We start from the raw sequence: 22,313 nt of genomic DNA, 5'->3' as shown, positions 1-22,313 counted from the left end.
TAGAAATGTTGTGTTACAATATATGCTACTATTCAAGCATTTGGGGTCAGTACATTTTTTTTTCTTTCTTTTCTTTCTTTCTTTGTTTTTAAGAAATTAATAAATTAATGTTAAATGGATAAAAAAGTGATAATAAAGACTTACATTGTTAAAAAAGATTTCTATTTTGAATAAATGCTGTTCTTTTTTACTTTTTATTGATCAAAGAATCAAAGAAAAATCCAAAATTCCAAAAAAAACATGCAGCAACACTGTTTCAACACTGATAATAAATCAGCATATTAGACTAAATTCTAAAGGATCATGTAGAACTGAAGACTGGAGTAATGTCTGATGAAAATTCAGCGCTGCGTCACAGAAATAAATGATATTTTAAAGTATATTAAAATAGGAAACCAATACTAGAAATTGCTATAATATTTCACAGTATTACTGTTTGTTTTTTTTTTTGTATTCTTTTGTGCATCGAAAAAACATTAAAAACCTTACTGATCCCAAACTTTTGACCAGCATTGTAAGTTGAGTGAAGTGACAGCAACTTTCATCTCCCGTTACTCTGTTCCAACATTTCATTGTTTTATTGTTATATTTATCTTTCATCTTACTGCTGACAGTTTGTTAACACTGTTTAATGCGTGGTGAGTTCTTGCTTCTTAGGCCGTTAACATGCATGTTTTTGCTCGCGATGAAGTGGTAATGTATTTATCTTAAAATGAGAGAGAACACTGAAGCTCTTGACATTCCAAAACCTTGCTCTAGGCAAACTAACGCATCTTGCAACATATTCTATTCTGGACGTTATGTTTTTTTTGCACATATCAAAACGACTTTATTTTCAAGCTATTCTCCACGTGAAGATAACCAGCAAAGTGCACATCAGCCGCACATTGGAGTCCCTCATGTGAATCTCAAAGCACTTTTGACTCATAGGTCAGCTCCCATGTCACGCCTCAGAGGTTAGACAGCTAAAGATAGACCTCACGACTTTCAGCATCACAAGAGAGAAGGAAGTGCTCATTTCGCTGGCTTACAAAAGCTCATTTATTGTGGATATATGCTTGTTATGTGGAGGAAAAGTAATTAAAGCTTTAAATAAATCTCTTGTAAACTTTCCTCAGGCGAAAGACTGTAAACTGAGAAAGTGCCCACTTAGTTTGTTGTCTTTGTCTTTGGTAAGTGGTTTGAAAGAGCAGTGATTTATTGCTTCAAAACAAAACCAGACATCAAATTGTCATTAAAGTAAAGCATCATCCATCAATATAACATCAATAGAAGTTACTGTAATTAAAAAAAACAGTGTGAAAGCCTGATGACTCAGAGGATTGTGTTCAGAGTACAATCACACACCATCCTGCCAAGCCCAGCCAGTTGTCAAGAGCCTTTAGATGTTTGGTTATTTTATCTATGATCTCCACCACCAGTTTAGGAACAGGGAACAGTCAATCCACGTAGACAAAACACACAGCAACTGTGAGATGCCTTTCAGTACAGGCTTATTTAAGTGCTTAGGATCATTCAGTACTGACACTTTGTCCTTTGTCACTTTTATAACTTGCAAATGTTCACTGTAGCACTGCTGAAGAACACACTCCAGGCAGCACTGAAAAAATGAGCTCCTTGAGAATAACAATAGCCCCTATTTGCATTTTCCTTCACATAGAGGTTATGATGTTTTTTTCCATTTTTTTTTTCTTTTTCATTTGTTCTATCTCTTTCTGCCTCTCTTTCTGAAACCAGAATTTTAACATAATTTAGACCTGTTTCTATAGGTCATTACGTGAGAGATCGTTTATCACTGTCGATATATGTACAGTAGATTGAATGAGGTGTAGTTTTTTTCAAAAGTGTGAAGCAGGGGGCTGTTGGTTAGCACGAATGAAGCATAAAACTGATGTGTGTATTTATTCTGAAGGTCATCTGTCCTTTCCCAGAAGAGTAGAAACAGTTTCCACCAGTTCATTGAAACATTTCACTGCGTGAAATAGTAATTCCATGTCTGAAAATTTCAGAATTTGTATTCTCTTTTAAGCAGACTATCTTCGATTACGCCGCCGTATATACGCATTGTCAAGTTATTTTCCAGTTCTTTTTACGCGTTCCCTCTTCCTAAATCTTCTGTGAAGGCATTTGTCAGAGGATGACAAACGTGAAAGGAGATACACGGATTAGCATAGCAATTTCCAGCCTGATGTCATGCCTGCTGTAATCAATTAACAATGGTTATCCCGTCCCTCATGCTCCGAAATCCCTGTTCGCTGTCTTCGGTGTCAAAGGAACGTTATCCTGTCTTACCCAAAGGCCAGATGCCCCAGTCAGTCCACAGATACTACAGCTGGAGATTTTATCTCTGGTTTTCATCACGTGTCTTCTATTATGTCTCGTTTAAGTGGGCGGTGAATGTATTTTGTATTAACATTTTACTAAGAGCCTAATCTCGGCACTCAAAGTAATTCAAAACTATTTTCAAGCCCACACCAAATTTGTTCTTATTGCTGTGATCCTTTTAACTGTAATGAAACCCAGTGTTATATGACTATAAATGCCATATGAACTGTGAGAGTGAATAGAGTGAATTGAAAGTGTCAGCAATTATAATAAAATGTAATTAACATTTATCATTTTCATGGCAAAGTGACTTAAATTAGTCTTTCCAATGTTGAATTTCCCAGAGTTTGTCTTTGTCTCTTGAAAGGTAGGGCAAAAATTAATTTGAAGCTACTTATAAATCATTTTTAAGGCTGGTGTGTGGTTTGTATAAAAGCAGGCCAGTCATTGTAATTTAAGCCCGACGAACATATGGTCAAGTCGTGTTATTGAGTTACACATCAGCAAGTCACTTGTTGTAAAAACTTGAAGGAAAGGATTGAACTCCTGCTATGAGGTCAGAAGGGTGAGTTGGTTAGAGCATAGGTCATGGTGGTGTTATACGGGGCAACTCAGAGGTCGTGTGCAAAGTCATACTGAATTACTCTTGGAATCTATGCTTCAGTAAAATTTGTGTAGAGGAATGAAAACTCCACAGTCCAAAAATGTGGTTTTACTTTTTGGACTTTAACTGGCACGATGCTAAAATAGTTTAGCATGCATAATGAGAAATGTGCGCTGTTCAAGTGTTTGTGCAGAGTGTGGAAGTTAAATAGTAGCGTGTTCCCTGTATGACAGATGGAGGTGCATGTGCGGTTACTTTTTTCTTAAAATACTCCGTCATTTTTGGTCATATAGAAAAGACTAATACAGCTTTCGAATCTGTAAAGACTCTAAGTTTATTTGTGTGCACTGACAATAACAACAAAACGTTGCACTTTTGTAAAATAACGAAAGCAAACAGGATGCGCTTTCCGCCGTCTCAGTTTCTGAACTTGAGCATGTAAAAAAAAAAAATATTAACCTAAACTGTGTGTACTCTTACATAAAAAATATGAATGGAAAGCAAATATTCTCAGACTGTGTAAGCCATGTTAAACATGCAAACAGGCGCATCTCTATACGGAGATGACGAGTCATCTCTTAAACCGAAAACAAAAAACACTAGTTAATCAATAAATTATTATTAAGTTAATGGAGCCTCCTTACTGTTTTTCCCTGACACATTCATAATCATTACTTCTGCTGGTGTGCTGTGGCAAGCTTTATGCTTGCGCTTGAGCGCATATTAGGCTATATAGGCAATTAAAGTCTCATTATTATGATTTAAATGGCTTATTAATAAACATGCGGTTAGTTGACTAATGCTTAAAATGAACGACTACTAGTCGACTAGAAAAATCTTTAGTCGAGGGCAGCCTTAGTATTTTTAATAATACTGTATTTTCCTTCACCTTGTCATTTTTCATGGTTTTTGAGGCTGAAGGCTTGTCACACAAACTGTCTGTGTTGGAATTTTCCTAGCTTAACTAGCTTCCAACAAGAGACAGATGAATTTTCATCAAAATACAATCGAATGTGTTGCACGCACAGCCTTTGATGTCAACAACAAAAGATATGGGAAGTGTTGTTTTCTCCCTCATAAAAGTTGATGAGCCTATTTTTATACCCTAACAATACGCAATTACATGGTTAGTTGCATTTTATTTTTGACCTTTAGCAGCCCAATCAGACCAGATCTGAGACCCATTTCAGGGTCACGACCCAGCAATTGAAAAGCGCTGCTTCAGATTATGTGCATCTCTAGAGATTTCCATCCCTCGTTCAGAGGATGCAATTCACTGTAGAGGAAGTGTAGTAATTAATATATTCTCACACTTAGCTCATAGTGGATGTAGAGAGCCTACCAATAACACTTTACAGCCATTCAGCGTGCTCGAGTAATTCTGTGGCTCTATTCTGCGTAATAAATATTCCTCCGTATCAGAGCATGTTAGAGCTTCCATTCAGAGGAAAACGGATTGATGCATCGAACATAAAAGTGCAGTATATTTGTTTTATGAGTCTTTTCACATGTGTGGGTCTGTCTTTCATTCGGTGTACATTCAGCTATGACTGACTGCCTTCTGGGAAGCTCTTTCTCTATGGATTTGCTGCCAAACTCATAATTAGAAATACCTTGACTGTCTCATCACCAGAAAGCACTGACGACCTTTATTCTAATTGTTTGTCTTTCTCATGTAGAAAATTAGCAAAGCAAGCAGTTCTTGAAAACGGGCATGACAACTTAATAGAGATGGATGTGTTCCCTCCCGTGTGCCACGAGGGCGGCTATGGGGACGGGTATGTGCTCCTGAGTCTTCTCATGGTGCCAGCTGCTGATGCCAAGCCCAACACTGAGCCAACCAAAGTGCTAAATCTCCAGACCCCCCTCCCCACCTCCCTCCACCCCATCCCAGACACCCCCAAACAGAAGGCCAGCGCTGAGCCAACCAAATGGCCAGAGCCCCATATTGAGCCAACCGAATTTAGACAAAGCAGTCGTGCACTGGTCCAACCTCCTATCGTATATCTCTTCCCCTGTTCGGTTGGCCGATGAATGCAAATTATCAAGAGGCACTTGATTGGCAGCCGCTTCTGACACTGGTACTTGCTTAGGAATAATTGCTCTAAATTAAGTTGCAATAAAAATCCACTAATATGCTAATCGATTCGCCACTTGCATAAATCAAGTTACACAGCCTTTAATATTTTAATTTGACTAATTCTTTAATTGATATTCCTGCATTACTAGATTAAATCCTGACTGCCTTGCACAACATCTTGGCTTTGATTGGGTTGATTGATAATGTTAGAGTAAAAGTGAGTTGGCAGCAACTGTTTACTGCACTAAAATAAGAGCACAGTTTCTCTCTCTCTATCTCTCTCTCTCTCTCTCTCTCTCCGTCTCTCTCTCTGTCGCTGCATTAGAATGCAGAGACATTGTCGAATTGTCTCGCTAATTGGATTTAGTGCTCAGTGTTATTTGATATCGCAGCTCGAATCATCTGTTTGTTCCATTGTTCAGTGTCTTCATGGGTCATTCTGTCAACATAAAGAATGCAATCGAACAGACAACCATGCAGTTTTAGAGAATTGCTTAGCTCTGCAAGCTTGTGGGTTGTTTTGTTTAACAAAGGGAGGGGATTTCATCTGGAGGAAGAGGTTTATGTCTAGGCCTTTAATATATGTACTGGCGAGACCGGGGGGTTAGTTTTCTCAACTTTTTTAGCTCCAGTAAATATTCTCAGGTCTGTTTTCAACAGTTTATTTTGCATAGACACATATCTTTAAAGATTTGCCACCAAAAAGCTATTAAACATTACTACTGTTAGAAAAATACATGTTATATGAGGAAAGCCGGCTGAATGGAAGTTGTCATTAAAGAGCTTATTAGGTGGCTTGAACTAAATTGAAATAGTAAATGAAGAAATTCATGAAAAATCTAATTTATTGACAATTAACAATTAAACACTATTTGTGGCCCTGGATCACAAAACCAGTCTTAAGTAGCATGGATGTACACTGTAAAAAAAAAAAAAAGTTGTTTCAACTTAAAAAAGCAAGTGTTCGTGTTGCCTTAAAATTTTAAGTTCAGTCAACATGAAATGTTAAGTTGAGTTGAGTAAACTTAAAATTTTAAGTTGTGTATTTTGTTTTTTTTGGTGGGTTTTTTTGTAACAGTAGCCAACAATATATATGGTTCAAAATATTGTATGGGTCAAAATGATAAATTTTTCTTTTATGCCAAAAATCATTTCAATATTAAGTAAAGATCATGTTCGATGAAGATATTTTGTACATTGTGTGCCGTATATATATCAAAATGTAATTTTTGATTAGTAATATGCATTGCTAAGAACTTCATTTGAACAGCTTTAAAGGCAATTTTCTCAGTATTTAGATTTTTTGCACCCTCCGATTCCAGATTTTCAACCTAATGTTGTCCTAAGCTTATTTATTCAGCTGTCAGATGTATACATTATATAATTTCATAATGACCCTTATGACTGGTTTTGTGGTACAGGGTCACATTTATGAAAATAAATTCAGTCTTTTAGTTAAAAAACTACTTTCATTGTATTGATTTTCTTGTATAATATATTTATATACCTATATTTATTAAGATATAGACAACTAGTCCTGGTTTCCCCTATGTCTACAGTCCTACACCTGGGCTCATATGATATTTAAATGCTAAAAAAAAAAAAAAAAAAAAAAAAAAAAAAGTCAATTTTTTTAATTTCCTCTTCTACTGAGGAAACAATACCGTTGGTGATTTTTAATTAGAAAAAGCTTTTTCTCCACCTCTCAAGTCCAATCAACTGATTCCAGATTTATAGTGGAAAGTGCCACTCACACACGCTCGCACACAACGTTTCCCATTTCTCCACTTTCATTTGGGCAATGAAACACAGCAGGCTAAAGGGAAGTCAAACACTAAGGCTTTGATTGAGATGTGTTCGGTAAAGGTTGAAAAGTGAAGAGGGCTAGATTTTCACTGTGGTGTTCAAGCAAACAGAAGAGGCTGGCTTAATAAATGTGCTGGTAATATCTGCCCAGCATAATTACCACATGCCAAGGGCTTCTGTTAGCCAATCATACTTTAAGTGCCAATCAGCAGGAGAGGGTGACACTAGCTTAGCGGGAGACGTACGGGAGCAGGGCAGTTTGGGAGGGCTGTACGCCTCACTTCCTGTACTGCGCCCTGCTCTGTGAACAGTCTGTGCTGCTGTAACTATTCATTTAAACTCATTTAGAGTTAATATACCCAGCTTTCCATGAATAGTTTTAGATGTGATTGTTAAATGCTTCGAAAAATAATCATTTCTGATTTTATAAACCATATCAAATCAAGTTCTTGGCATTAATCTTTACTGCCTAAAGCTATTCAATGCATAATGAAAAGAAAATACTTAGAAAATGTGTGTCTTTCAAAACCAGAGCATATGTTAATGGATTTTCTCTTTCTGTCTCTCTCTTTTTCTCTCTTTCAGGCACTTTCTCTTTAAGACAGGCACCGGCACCACTCCTCTGTTCAGCACGGCCACGCCAGGCTACACCATGGCCACGGGGGCGGTCTACTCGCCCCCTACACGGCCCCTGCCCCGAAACACACTCTCCCGCAGCGCCTTCAAGTTCAAGAAGTCCTCTAAGTACTGTTCATGGAGGTGCACGGCCCTTAGTGCCATGGCTGTCTCCGTACTGCTCTCTGTGCTGCTCTGTTACTGCATTGGTAAGTGAAACCCTGATGCTTTGCAGTAAAGCTCAACAAGATGGTTTTATTTTTTATTTTTACATGTGTTTTTATTAGTTTTCTGATAGTTTCAGTTAATAAACCTCTCTAAAAGCACCACTATTACGGCCATGCACATCCAGATGGAAGTCCCTCTGTTGCATTACGACTTGAGCATATTGCAGCATGAGTGCATTTTTAAAATGTTGTGTTAAAAAGGCCTTTGAACCTCTGCTTTTTAATTACTCAATATAACAGTTTTTAACACTAGAATGCATTCTGAAAGCCAGTGCGACCCTGAAGCCTAAAATTATGTAACTATTATTGAATATAATATTTATAATATGCATTTTTTTATATTTTTAAATTACCCTCTAACACTACCGTTCTCTTTTCTTTTCGTATTATTTAATTTTTTTACAGTTAAAAAAGACCCAATTACACTAGCGTTCCTTATTCTTTTTCTATTTTATCTAATTGTTTTATTTTTTATTTATTATTAAAAAAACTTGTCGCAGCACTTACATATTATTGCTCTTTGTTGGTTTTGATTGCTTTTAATGTCCTTATTTGTAAGTTCCTTTGAATAAAAGTGTCTGCTAAATGACTAAATATAATATAATTCATATATAACTTTTATATATTTGATAATATATAATAATATATATTTTTGTAATTATTAATAATTAATTTAAAATAAATAACAGTTTATTTAAATGTATTTCTCAGTTAATTTTAATGTTTTATTTATTGTTATTTTTATTATAATTTCATATAATGATTTATTGCTTCCTTAATACTATTCATTCAGACAACCCAGAATATATGTATTTTTGCAGCTCATGAATAAAGGGGGGGACTTTGCCTTATATATATATTCATAATTTTTACTACCACTTGATTTTTAAGTAAGTTTATGTGGCTATAATTTAATTCCGGTTACCCGTAGCAAGCCTGCAGAATGTGGTAATGGCTGTGGAGTACTATTTAAAAATCAACCGCTTTGTCAATTATGTTGCCATGGAAACCACTGCTAATTTTTTTGTCTATTACTCAGTCACCTGCACAGTTGTCCATGTAGCGTTTGTTGCCATAGTAATAGAATGTGGCCACATCGACAGACAAACATTTGCTTATTTTCCTGTTGCGTCGTCATGGATTTAAGTTCGCTTTCATTCAGTATTTATCACATACTGTGTGCCAAATGTAGACAGCCTTGTTTAAGCTTCCTCTCTGAATGGAGCCAGTTGTTTCCTCATTCCACACAAATGTCACGCTGATGAGAGGATTTGTGAATGGCCTGTAGAGATGCTGTTTTGCACTGTGAGGTGGGCTGGTTTGTCTCAAAGGCACGATGGTTCTGTTGAGCTGCATGGGAGAGACAGCGATACAGCAGGCATTGGACATCTGTTTATTTTTCTTCAGTTCACGCTGCACTCTTCTGCCATAATGTGAGTGTTCCTTACTCCTGGCCATTTTTGTAATAGTTCTATTGCTGAAGAGAGAAGAAGGGGAGCACAGACAGAAATGGAAGAGAGAGAGTTATCCGTGCTTCTCACGGATATATTCCAAAATAGAACTGAAATTTTTTGTTCTTCTAGAAGCTTAGGGGAAAAGATGTGCTTAATCTGCAGAAATGTTATTCATTCACTTCAGACTGTTATATGTGGTTGAATCTAACAAAAACCTCCAGAACATATTTCACTCTAAAATTAAAAGAAAATAAATATTTTGCATAAATAAAAGTAAGTCTGTTATTACAATTATTTTTATCTTTCATATCCTGAAACCCCTCTGTAACCAAAAAAACAGTACTATTGTAAAACAAAAATTAAAATATATATCATTTGACAGTGGCATGCGAAAGTCTGGGAACCCCTTGGATGATCTTACCTGGATGATCTACGATTGTTTTTTTGTTTTGTTTTGTTTTGTTTTGTTTTGTTTTGTTTTGTGATGGTTATTCATGAGTCTCTTGCTTGTTCTGAACAGTTAAACTGAGCACTGTTCTTCAGAAAAAAATCCTCAAGGTCCTGCAGATTCTTCAGTTTTCTAGCATCTTAAGCGTATTTGAACCCTTTCCAGCAGTGCCTGTTTGATTTTGAGATCCATCTTTTCACATCGAGGACAACTGAGGGACTCAAACACAACTATTAAAAAAAGGTTCAAACAATCACTGATGCTGCAGAAGGAAACACAATTAAGAGTCATGGGGGTGAAAACTTTTTTAATTTGAAGATCAAGGTAAATTGTACTTAATCTGTTTTCCGGAAAACATGCAGGTATCTTCTGTTGCTTCCGAAGGGCAGTACTAAATGGAGAAAAAAATTATATTTTAACAAAATAAGTAAAATTTGAACATCTTCATCCTGTTCAAAAGGTTTCACCCCCCGGGTCTTAATGCATCATGTTATTCACATTTACATAAATTATTCACATTTTCACAGATTCTGCAAGGGGTTCGCAAACTTATGCATGCCAGTGTATATGTGGTACAGAATAACATATATTATTTTGATTGAAAAAAATAATTACATCAAATAAATGCATATTTAATATAGTGCATGATCAAGATTACTGCATTTTATGATTTTACACTAACTTTAAAAAAAAAAACAAGACTTTATAAAACCTATTAATGTTAACCAACATTAAGTAACAATGAACATCACATTTATTTCAGAATTTATTTATATTTGTTAAAAAAATACACATTCATTGTTAGTTCATGTTAGCTCAGGGCCATTAAATATTATAAACAGATGCAACTTAATTGACCCTTCGCAAAGAGCTTGATTGACAGGCGACTTGACTAATCATAATCATATCTGCCATTTTGTCTGACAAACAAATGAGACAGGAGAATAGATTAACTTCGGTGGAATTAAATTGTTTGAAGAATTGTGTGTATTGACATATTTCCACAATTTAAATAAAGTGCATTCTGATGTTCATTTATGTTTATTTTGTGCTTTAAGTAAATATGAAAAGACCATCAGATCACATGCCGTTCACGACACAAGAGCCTCAAAACAGTATTGATTGTTTGAATATCTTTAAAAAATTATTAAATTTGAAAGCTAAGACCTTGTTTCATGCCAAAAGTAACCTACTCTGTCTTGTCTGTTGGCGTGTTGTCAGTTTCCTCTTCGCTCCGCAGTGTATTTTTCACTTTGTGAGAACATGATGTGTAAAAAACATGATGAGCAAAAAAGTAATAGAACATCTAATAAATTACATTTATGTAACATGTTATATGATCCAATTAACTGTACTTAATAGACTAAATTAGCAGAAATTGTCATTTTTCACCTCCTAGCGATCAGACACAGAGAACACACACAGGCATGCACAATTCTACACAATTCTTTGTATTGATGACGTCAAGACTGGCCTCCAAAGTTAATAAGAGGAAATGAAGTGCCCTTCTTTTCCTTTCTCAGTCCAATATTGCTCCAAACCTATTCAGTGCTGTAGAGATCCAGTGGCCCTCTTTTATCATAAAGTCATAAAGGGATGAGAGGACGGCATCAGTGAGTCCCTTTTACATCCAAATAGGAATGCATTTGTTCAGTCAGTGGCCTTTCATTATTGTCCGCTTTTGTGTCACGTTGAGAGAAGTCATTTGTAGTTGAATTTTTCACTGCTGGGATTGACGAGATGTACAGTATTAAAGCCAGTGCGGCGTTAGAGCTGTGTTCAACAGGTTTAAAGAAAGCAGTTGGATTCTCTGTGTGATCAGCAAGCAGAGTGGCTGAATAACAAAAGCTAATTTTGCTCTTTAGAGAGGAAGCCAAATCCATTTCGGAGTTAATTATTCCACTGTATTCGAGACAGTTCAGCAGCTTCCAGAGAGCTATTTACTGACACTCCATAGCCAGGTCTGCTGCTTTTGTCAGTGCAGCTGCTAATAGAGCAGAGATCACAACCATCCTGAGAGACTGAAAGATTACAGAGTTTTCACCCTGGGTCTGAAAATAATTGGTCCATAATGACCACCTCTTTCATTCTGCTTCTTCGTCTTTTTAGACGTGCACTGGCCTTATGAGATAATATCAGCACATTTGGCCTGTCCGTGCAAAGTAAAAAGTTTGCGGGAAGAAATGTGTCATGTGACTTTCTGAAATGTTGTTTTTTAAAGTCCTATCACGACAAAGTTGTTAGTTATTATCAGCGTCGTTATGAAGATAGCGTGTCTTGCTTACAAGCGGCGGGGTGTCTGTGGCCAGACCCTTAGCGCCTCTGATCATTACTGCATTTTAAGATTCCTGAAGATGCACACAGCAGGACATTTAAGAGCATCACAAAAATTATGGAAATATATGGAGAGCTAATCATGACAGTGCCCTGTAGGGGCCAAACATTAACTAGCCCGAAAACAGATTTCTTCTCACTTTCTTTTATCCGTGTCTGCTCCTTGTCCCGTCCCAGCTTTCATTATCAGACCTCATTATCCCTTCGAATTTGCGTTCCAAAACCTGTTATTTCAAACGACTGATGTTGTGGGAATACACAATGGAACATTGTTACAGCACTTTCTCTTCCTGTTCAAGATGTTTCCACAAATGAGCTTGCTGATAGATTTACCAAATGAGTTTTCATTTACTAAATGACTTCTGTTCCTCCCAAATTACTGCACAGAATTAATAAAGTTTAGGTTAATAATAAGTTAGACCTACTTAAAGAGTTTGACAATCCTTAAGCAGCACTACTTAAAGCTGAGGAATTAACCGTTATCTTGAAAACAAGCCTGCGCGTTTAAACGTAGGCCAGAGTTTCCGCAGGAGAGTACCGAAATTATATTTTTTTACAAGACAGTGTAATTGAATAGTGTCCACCTGCAGAGCCCTAGAAACGCACATCACAGCAGTTTCCAAACAGCGGTGCCAGTGACAAAATGAGCTGGCCTCATTTGATTACTGGCCTTTGAGTTTTGGAGCATAAATTCATCCACTTTTTTTTCTTTTTTAGCAAAAATATATTATGAGAATGGTTTGCACGTTCTCATTAAATTATGAAAACTTTATTTCTGATTGTTCTTTCTTTGTTATGCGGATGATAAGAGAACATTCCATTTTTTCATTTGGCAAACATTATGGTTTGGAATGTTACTTTAGAATGTTCTCTAAACATTCTGAAACAAGTAGTAACATTAAAAATGTTAAATGAACATCCAGTGTTTTAGAAAAAAAAAAAAATTCAGACCAATGTTTTTGTGCTAAGATTTTAAGAACTTTATTAAAAGACCAGATAACTTTGAACTGCACTCTAAAAAATGCTGGGTTAAAAACAACAAAACTTGGGTTATTTGGCAACCCAGCGCTGGGTAAATATTGGACAGAACACATGCTGGTTGTGTTAAGTCAACTATTGTTTAAAAAGTATTATTTTCTGGCTTAAAATGGACTGGAACTTATAAAAAACACACAGAATCAGGCAACAGTAATAATCAAAAGATTAACATTTATTATTAAGCAAGAAAGCATGGACCAAATACAAGACATTAAATTTATTTGGGTGAATACAGCATAGTTTACAATATTACATACATTTTAACTTCTTTAACAAGCATTTTACACGTAAAAAATGTAACATTTAAAAGTAGCATTTTAATTTCAGTGTATTCAACTGTTCTCTGTAAAAAAAACTAATAATAATAATAAATTGCACAAATTTTCATGCTAGTGTGTCGTCGAAATCTGAGCCATTGAAGGGCTGCTGTTCGCCGAGGTAACTGAGTTACTTCAGACCACGGCTTTGCGTTTCACTCGTAGCTAAAAGATGTCTTGACTGACTCCAAAACCTGCCCATAAACAAACAGTACTGACTTCAGAGAACATAGTTTAACATCAAATTAAAATAAACTCAGTACTATACCGAATAAAATCCATTTATTTTATGCAAGGCAAAAGGTGTTTCCATCATGCGAAGTGATCACTGCTGACTGACATCTTGTTCTTATGTTGCGTTGCATAAAATAATACAATTTACAAATTTACAATTTAATTTACAAATGTTAATTCATGTCACAGTCACACTTTCTTGGTTAAATTAAACATAACTTACACTATCATTTTATTACACTCTTATTTTAATGTAGCAAAGTGATCTAAATGTGATCTAGTGATCTAGTCTTCACATTTACACCATTATATTGTTCGTTCAGACTGATTCGTGAATGCGGAATGTGCACGAACACAAGATTTATCGCATTAACCGATCACAGCCAAACATAATCATTGGAGGCATTGCCTCCTCTCATGTGACTTTCCTCCATTCGTTCTCAATTACCCCCCACCAACTAACTGGTTAGTAAAATATTATACTGCAACACTAAATTGATGTTGCATGGAAAAGTATCCTAATGAATGTCCTCTCTGAATAGTTGAAAAAGACTGAAAACTGTGATATTTAATTAATCAAACATGGCAACAAAGCTAACCTTAAATAACAACAAACACATCCACGCAATTATCACGTAAACACTGGAAACTGTCACTGAAAACTTCTGAAAAAAACGGAAGACTCGATTTTTCTTTTCCAGGTGGATGTGTCTTTAATTATGCACAAGGATGCTTTATAGCTAGAGTAAAACGAGTTCAATGTATGCAGTGTCTTGGTCTCACAGTGTCTCACACTGTCAGCATTGCAGATGGAGAACATATCCTCCTCTTTGGTTTCACACAGCAAACAATGCCTCGCTCGCTATGCGTCAGCAGCTCTTCCAGCTACTAAGAAAACCCAGAGCCTCTTCTCTGTCAGTCCCATCTGGTGTGTCAGACCCCAGCCATCTCCGATAAGCCCACACCCACACAACAAGACGTACAGAGGACGCGGAAAGCAGGTTTCTCTCCCTCTGTCCTTGTTCAACAGGGGTAACATAGCCACGTAGAGATTTTTCATGAATGCCCGATCAATACCACATCCTCTGAGGATGGCTTTAATACTGGATGGAGGTTCACCCAGATGCCTCAAACATGTCGAGAGGCTCCTCTAACCGCCACTAAAATCTCAATAGAACGGCAGGTTAACTGAATAGGCCTGAGACCAGATTTTTTTACTGAAAAGGGAGTTCTGAAGCAACACTGAAGTATCACAAGGCCTTCGTGCCAGCGTAGGCCTTTTCAGCAGTTTTCGTTTCATTGTTCTTCAGAATAATTGTCCGCATCCTGCATATACTTTGGTTTCCCAGCATCTTCTGCAGATTTAGTTTTTTCCAAATCAATAAGTAACACTGACTATTTATTTACCAAAACAGAAAAAACATCATGTTAAATTATTTCTGCATTCATGAGCAAAGCATGGCTTCACAACCTAGACATCCATCCACCTTCTCTCAACTATTCTCTTTTTTAAAACAAAGTGATGCCCACGGTGAACAAGTTGCTTCTTCTGAACAGAGTGCTGACGGCCTCTAACACGTTGCTCTTAGCATTGAGGCCAAAAGCTGGAGAAACTCATAAAGGGGCCCCAGTGGACCAAACACCAGGCAGAGGAAGCATGGCATGCCAGGAGCTCCTCAGTCCTGTTTTAAAAGATGGAGAAGCCGTTCATAAATACTTCACAGCTTTTCGCACCTCGGAAAAGCATTTTACATTTAGGCAGAGCCAAGCAGTGTTTTTCATTCGGTCTACGTCTCCGTGAATGAGTAGTGACACTCTGGAGAAAATACTAACTCAGTCTTTCCACAGTGCACTCTTATTTATTTTCACAGTTTAGCGAGCTGCTTTGTCCTCCCGTTTGTTTTTTTGCTAAATTATTTCGGAATAATTAATAGCCCGAGTCATTTTTTATAATCTGTTGCATACCTTGTTCACCCTGAATTCGAAAAAGCAAGTTTTTCTTGGCATTGATGAAATTTCTGAATGCACATAATTATTCTTTCTTTATAAATAGGCATACAAAAATGTAGCTTTGGTGCCATTGGTTGATGATTGTAAATAAGGACGGTGAGCGTTGAGGTAATTTGTGTGGGTGATTTGGAAATGCTCAGGGGACAGGCTGTCAGCAGCTCTCCTCACAACACAACACCCTGAGGGATGGAAGGACATTTGGTTTTGCCCTTGATTTATTGCTGCAGAAAGTCTTTTTTATTCATTGGCGTGTCTCTCGCGCAGTTAAATGCAATGGTTCACGGCTGTTTTTATTCTTTTTCAGTTCTGTTGGTGTTGCTCGCTGTTGTTTTTCTCCCACTAATTCTGAAAATAGTTTCTCGTTGAGTCACAGAAAGCCAGTTTCCCCATCCTCTTGCTAATGATCAGAAGTGACACATAGTGAGAAATAAGGAGCTGTATTTTAAGATGAAGCGTCGCTGGGTCCTCGATAGCATTGCGAGTCCCACCGGTTACATAACCGCCAGTCCTGCCTCGTATAAGTTGCCTTGCATTGAGTTCAACTGTAATTCTTACCACTCTGTGGTAAGTGCACCCTGCCCTGGTGAAAACTCTCTTTCTCCTTCCTCTCTTATTCATTCATGTACTCATTCCTAACACACCTGAGGCGGTAGCGGCCCACTTCCAAACTGATCAGGCATTGTGCTTCCCTCCATTGCCCTGTTTCTCTCTCTCCATTCACCCCATGTAGAATTGGTCTTTTTTGGAAGCTTACTTTATCATTCATCGCTCTCCGTTCCCAGGGCTCATCAACAAAGCGATCCACCTCCCATGATCTCGCCCACCTTTAGCTGTTTTAGCACTCGCGAGACAACCGAGGGAAAGAGAATGAGGAAAAAAACCTAACAGCCAATTTACATTCTTTGTCAGCTGAGAGAACTAGACGCTTTTTTATTTTGCACTTGGCGCATTTGTATTCTAATAGCCTGGATGTGTTCCATACACATGCATGATGGTTCCCGAATGCCCTGCGGCTCTTAAATCCGAGCGCGGCGTCCTTCTATCTTCTCTTAAAGATTATTTATTCATCACACTATAGTTTTACTACTAGATGTTGCAAGCGAATCAAGTTGACCATCAAGTTTCATTAACAATAAGAATCCGATACAGAGGTGAAAAACTTTGCACTTCCATATTCATTCCTCGTTTGCGAAGCCGAAAGTTAATGGAGCAGCCTGCTCAAAAGTGTGTCGGCGAGCGGCTCGATCAGATCAGCAGGGGGTGGCCGTCTTTCTGCCGGAGAAGTCAATACCGCCCACTCTCCCATAACCCCCTGCTTCCACTAAGGTCAAAGTGCTGGACGTCGGCTGCTCCGCGAACGGGCCGACCCAGCGGGTATCTAATTTAATGAGAGAGAAAGAGCGAGAGAAGACCAGACAGAAAGATATGGCAAGAGTTTGGAGGATGAGCTTAAGGATTTTTATAAGCCAATTACTGCTCAAATACTTTAATGAAACTCTGTCGCACCTCAGCTCTCTCTACGTCTTCATCCTTCTCATTAGCGCTCTATGTCGTTGGACAATTACAACAAGCTGGAGAGCTTTATCTACGCATTTCAGGAATACTAGTAAAGCCTACAATTCCAGATAACAAGCACACGTAAGAAACTTTTACGCACACAAGTAAACACACAGCACAGAGAGAATGATTTATGTGGGGAGGTTGTGTGTGTGCTCTGGGGGCATGAAGAGACCCAGTGGGGGTTGTTGGCAGGTCTAAATTACCTTTATTAGAGCCAACGTCTGCAGCTAACACTGCTGTTACTCAGAGAGAGGATCAGCCTGTCCCCTCAGAGCAGCCCACCTCAGCACAGCTACCACACACACATACATACAAGGACCCATATACTGTATCTCCTATGAGATTCTCATACTAATGCAAGACAAAACCAACTAATGATATCACAAATCTCAGGGACATCATAATTACCACTAGATTAAGGCTGTAAATAGCGTTGTAGTTAAAGTAATTGTTCAGGCAAACCTGAAAATATATTTTATTCACACTCATGTTGATTCAAACTTGTATGAATTACTGTCTTCTGCTGAATGCTAAAATTGTTTGAGGGATTGTCTTGCTGCTTTTTGCTATACAATGAATGCATACAGAGACGACAGGTGTTTCAGCTCCAAATGCGTATCATAAAAGTACTATATGATAATCTTCTGAAGCTGATAATATGGTTTTGTGTGATAAACAGACTGAAATGAAGTCACTTATAATATTGTCCTCTGCAATACTGTAGCTCTCGAATCTGATTTATGCGTAGACATACTCAAATCTGTGATTGAGATATATGAGATTAATTTTTCTCTGTTTTTCTCACAGAAATATCATTTCGTTTTTCATGTGTTTGCGGTCACACTTTATTTTAAGGTCCAGTTCTCGCTATTAGCAAATCATTAACTACAGCTTTTGCCTCAATAAACTCCTAATTTGCTGCTTATTAAAGGAAAAGTTCACTTCCAGAACAAAAATTTACAGATAATTTACTCACCCCCTTGTCATCAAGACGTTCATGTCTTTCTTTCTTCAGTCATAAAGAAATTGTTTTTTTCGAGGAAAACATTTCAGGAATGTTCTCCATATAGTGGACTTTTATAGGACTTCCGTGAGTTTGAACTTCCAAAATGCAGTTTAAATGCAGCTTCAAAGAGTGCTGAAGAAGAAGGACCTTATCTAGTAAAATGATTTATTTTATTTAAAAAAAATTACAATTTATATACTTTTTAACCTCAAATGCTCGTCTTGTCTAGCTCTGCGTTGTGCATCTGTAGTCTGTGTACCTCCGGTTCAATACAGTTAGGGTAGGTCGAAAAACTCACGTATCATTTTCTCCTTCAACTTCAAAATCGTCCTACATCGCTGTAGAAGTACCGACCCAGTGTTTACAAAGCGAACATGCAAAGAGGATAGGTAAAACAGCAATGTAGGACGATTCTGAAGTTGGAGGAGAAAATGAGATAAGGTAGTTGTTAAGTTCAGGTAGGATTAGGGATGTAGAGTATGATCATGCAGAATAGGGGCTTCATAAGTCCTAAAAAACAGCTAATATGTTAATAATAGGCATCCTAATAAGTAACTAGTTAATAGTGAGATTTGTTTCCTATACTAAAGTGTTACTGTGTTTTCAATATAAAAAGAGCAGTGTTCTTGTTTTGAATCACATAAATGACAGAAACTTAATTTTTGGGTGAACTATCCCTTTAAGGCTCTGGGATGACAATATAAATGTTATGGGTTTGATCCAGGTAGGGTTAAGATTGAAATGGAGAAAGCTTCCAGAAATCACTGCGGTGTTTTCCTCAGTGTCTGCAAAATGAATAACCCACCTATTCCTCTGTTACAAGTACTGTATGTTTGAGCAGTATTTTTGTCAGCCCCTTGACATTTTGCTGTACTTCCTCTCAGTTTACAGCCAGCTGGTTCCCCATATAAGGATCGGGCCTCTTGATGGCTTCGTTTCTACAAAATCCTACAGATTGCACACTATCCTCTGTGACCTTTCCAAGAATGTTTTTTAGAGGCATCACTAGGGAAACAAAACATGCTGAAATGGGTGCTGATTCACCCAGGTCGTCATGCTACCCACAGGGACCTTTTGCAAAATCCGTGAAAAGAATGTTTGGCAAACCCAGCCCGAAATGTAGTCAGTTTTGTTTCCAGCCACACCTGAACTGAATCTTGTGTCACAGATATACAGGCCAAGTGTGATTTTCGAAACCTTGAATTCATAGCACGGTTTGAATGGTAAGAACATTCAGACATTTCAGGAACAAGTGAAATAAGACAGCCAAAGCAGCTGTCTAAACATATTACTCCACAGCACAGCCACGCAGTCTTTCCAATCACTAATAACAAATTCATCAGCTGAGGCTACAATACCATCTTAGAGCTATTTCACGAGTTTGCCAGTCCTGATGTTAATGGTAAACGAATTTGGCTTGCTGTCCTCAACGGAGGCTTAAACCCGAGGCACAGTTTGAGCTCCGAGTTCAACCCCCCAGTTGTGACACTACATAGAGGGAGAATAACAGATATAGAGAAGGAGATGAAGAGGTGGAGGGATACCAGAAAAATTGTCACTGGGATGGCGCAATGACTGCTGCTCATATAGGCTCGTAATGATGATTGACAGAACTGAATGATTAGGCTCCTCCTGATTCCTGAACCTACAGTTGGAACTTCATTTAAACTAAAAAAGTTGAGCTTTGATGAATAAACTGGTATTCTCACTTGACACATAACAATAACTGTTCAGAGTTCTGATTAGTAAAATAATGCACAAACAAATCAATACAGGACATGTAGCTGTTTTCTAATCGCTCTTCTTTCAAAAGGTCATTTTAGGGGATTACACAGCATCTCTGTGATTAGTTTTTGACAACGTTTGTTAGAATTTATCTTTAAAGTTGCCATGAATTGATAATTGCAACCAGTGTTGGGGAAAGTTACCTTTAAAGGTCCACTGAAGTGCTTTGAAACACGCAGCGTTATGCCATGTGTTGATGTAATTTCAACTGAACTAGGAAGACAAGCAGCCCTGTCCCCTTTTTTGCTATGGTGCCCCGAGGTTGAACTTCCAAAATGCGGCTTCAAATGATCCCAAATGCAGTTGTAAATGATCCCAGCCGAGAAAGAAGGGTCTTATCTAGCGAAACGATCGGTTATTTTCATAAAAATAATAAAAAATTTTAATCTCAAACGCTCATCTTGTTTTGCTCTGCTTGAACTCTGTGTATTCTGGCTCAAGACAGTAAGGGTATGTCGAAAAACTCCAAATTTATTTTCTCCTTCAACTTCAAAAATCATTTCAAAATCATCCTACATCGCTGCAGAAGTACCGACCCAGTCTATGCAAAGTGAACATGCACAGAAGATCAAACATCCTTAACAAAAAAGGTAAACCGGCGATATAGGACGATTTTAAAGTTGAGGGAGAATGTGAGATGGGAGTTTTTCAATACACCCTAACTGTCATGAACTGGAAAAAAACAGAGTAAAACAAGACGAGCGTTTGACATTAAAAATTGTATAGAAATTGTATTATCTTTATGAAAATAACCAATCATTTCGCTAGGTAAGACCCTTCTTCCTCGGCTGGGATCGTTTACAACCGCATTTGGGATCGTTTGGAGCCGCATTTAAACTGCATTTTGGAAGTTCAAACTCGGGGCACCATAGAAGTCCACTATATGGAGAAAAATGCTGAAATGTTTTTTTATTTAAAAAACATACAGACATCTGTAAATCTTTGTTCTGGAAGTGGACTTCAACTTTAATAAAAATGTAAGTATTACTATAAGTTAAAAAAAAAAGTAATGCATTACTAGTTACTTCAAAAAGTAATCTGATTACGTAACTCAGGTTACTTGTATTGCGTTACCACCAGCACTGATTGCAGCTGACTTTTCTTCACTATTGTGATGTATTTCAGAGTAAAACAGCTTTTGGAACAAGACAAAATGTAGAGCAGTTCTTGATTTTGTCCGTCAGGAATTGATTGGATTGTTAATTCATTGTCATTTGCTAATTTATGCGATCGTTTCATGTGAGTGACAGGTTGCTGGAGGAGAGGGATTGAAACTTGTCTGGTTGTAAGACAGTTTTATTGTCCTGCGCCTGTGTACACATCGTCAAGGAAGAGATGATGTTCTGAGGGGCAGGGGACGTTAATGTTTTTGATTAAAGATTAGAAAGGCACAAGAGTTAAAAAAAAATAATGATGTGCATGGATTAATCATTTATAATATATACTGCAATATTCTTAAAAAAAAAATGATGAGCTTTTTCCTTTTACTAGTGGTGTTTACAATGGGAAGCATCATCATTACTATTGTTGATATTTTGTGTTGATATCGTTAGCATGAAACCCACTCATTTTGAACTGTATGAATAAGTTATTAATCATATTTCTTATTATAAAAAGATGTGCTGTTACTTTAAGTCATCACACCTACAGTTATCCCGTCGGACAATAAAGTACCCTTAGACATTGAAGGAAATCATAAACTTAGGTTTTAGTAAATGTAGTTTTACAGGGCCAGGCTTTGTTTGATTCTATTACAGTGGTTTCATTCTCTCTGAATCCAATGCATCCTGTTTTTTTTATTCTTAAGTGATAATTTCTTTCTCTCTTGTCTTTCTCTCTCCACAGCCATGCATCTCTTTGGATTGAATTGGCAGCTGCAGGAGACTGAGGGCTATGCTTTTGAGAACGGCCAGGTCAAATCTGATGCCACGGCAACCAACGCAGTTACTGCCCTGTCTACTGAGAACAGTAAGGGTCAAAAGCACACGCACCCACTCACGCTCGGATGCATATTATGGCACAGGCACAATCTGTTCAAGCCCCTTCTCTAGTACAAAACACATTTGCATTTAGTAAACAGACTGGAGAACACACACACAGTAATAGGCTAGAGAAAATTACCAAACAGACTCACTCCTACACAACTACACCTCTAGGACCCTCCGCCATGAAGACCCACACTCCCTTAAATAAACATAACTCGAGCTAAACAAACACCCCCACATACTCCCCCCCACAAACACTCCCACACACGAATGGAAATCACACACTCCAAAACCATTTTCTTTGCACCGTGCCATCTTTCCTGGCATTCGGATGTGGGTTTCAGTGATCTGTGATGAGTATAAACCTCTCTGTGTTTGTGAGAGCAACAGGCTTACATTCCTCAGCATTTAGACACTAGTCTTACAGTATCAAGGCGGCTGCTTTGATGTGTCGGCTGTCACGGCTGTGGCAGACACGTCCGGGA

At 37.7% G+C, this 22,313-nt stretch overlaps 1 protein-coding gene across 17 annotated transcripts in view; it reads left to right on the top strand.

The window, feature by feature from the left end:
- Positions 1 to 22,313, top strand: part of LOC127152700 (teneurin-3) — a 589,677-nt gene that overhangs the window by 466,595 nt on the left and 100,769 nt on the right. For 11 of the 17 annotated variants that reach the window (XM_051093627.1, XM_051093698.1, XM_051093924.1 and 8 more), the window contains 3 exons: positions 4,609 to 4,707; positions 7,401 to 7,639; positions 21,689 to 21,811. In XM_051093627.1, coding sequence (XP_050949584.1) covers positions 4,609 to 4,707; positions 7,401 to 7,639; positions 21,689 to 21,811 — 461 coding nt within the window. The remainder of the gene's footprint in view (positions 1 to 4,608; positions 4,708 to 7,400; positions 7,640 to 21,688; positions 21,812 to 22,313) is intronic. The other 6 variants (XM_051094136.1, XM_051094441.1, XM_051094209.1 and 3 more) reach the window with 1 other exon arrangement.

The sequence above is a fragment of the Labeo rohita genome, chromosome 1 (genome assembly GCF_022985175.1).
Source record: "Labeo rohita strain BAU-BD-2019 chromosome 1, IGBB_LRoh.1.0, whole genome shotgun sequence".
Lineage (NCBI taxonomy): Eukaryota > Metazoa > Chordata > Actinopteri > Cypriniformes > Cyprinidae > Labeo > Labeo rohita.
The sequence above is the reverse complement of the archived record's forward strand: the minus strand, read 5'-3'. Positions and strand labels throughout refer to the sequence as shown.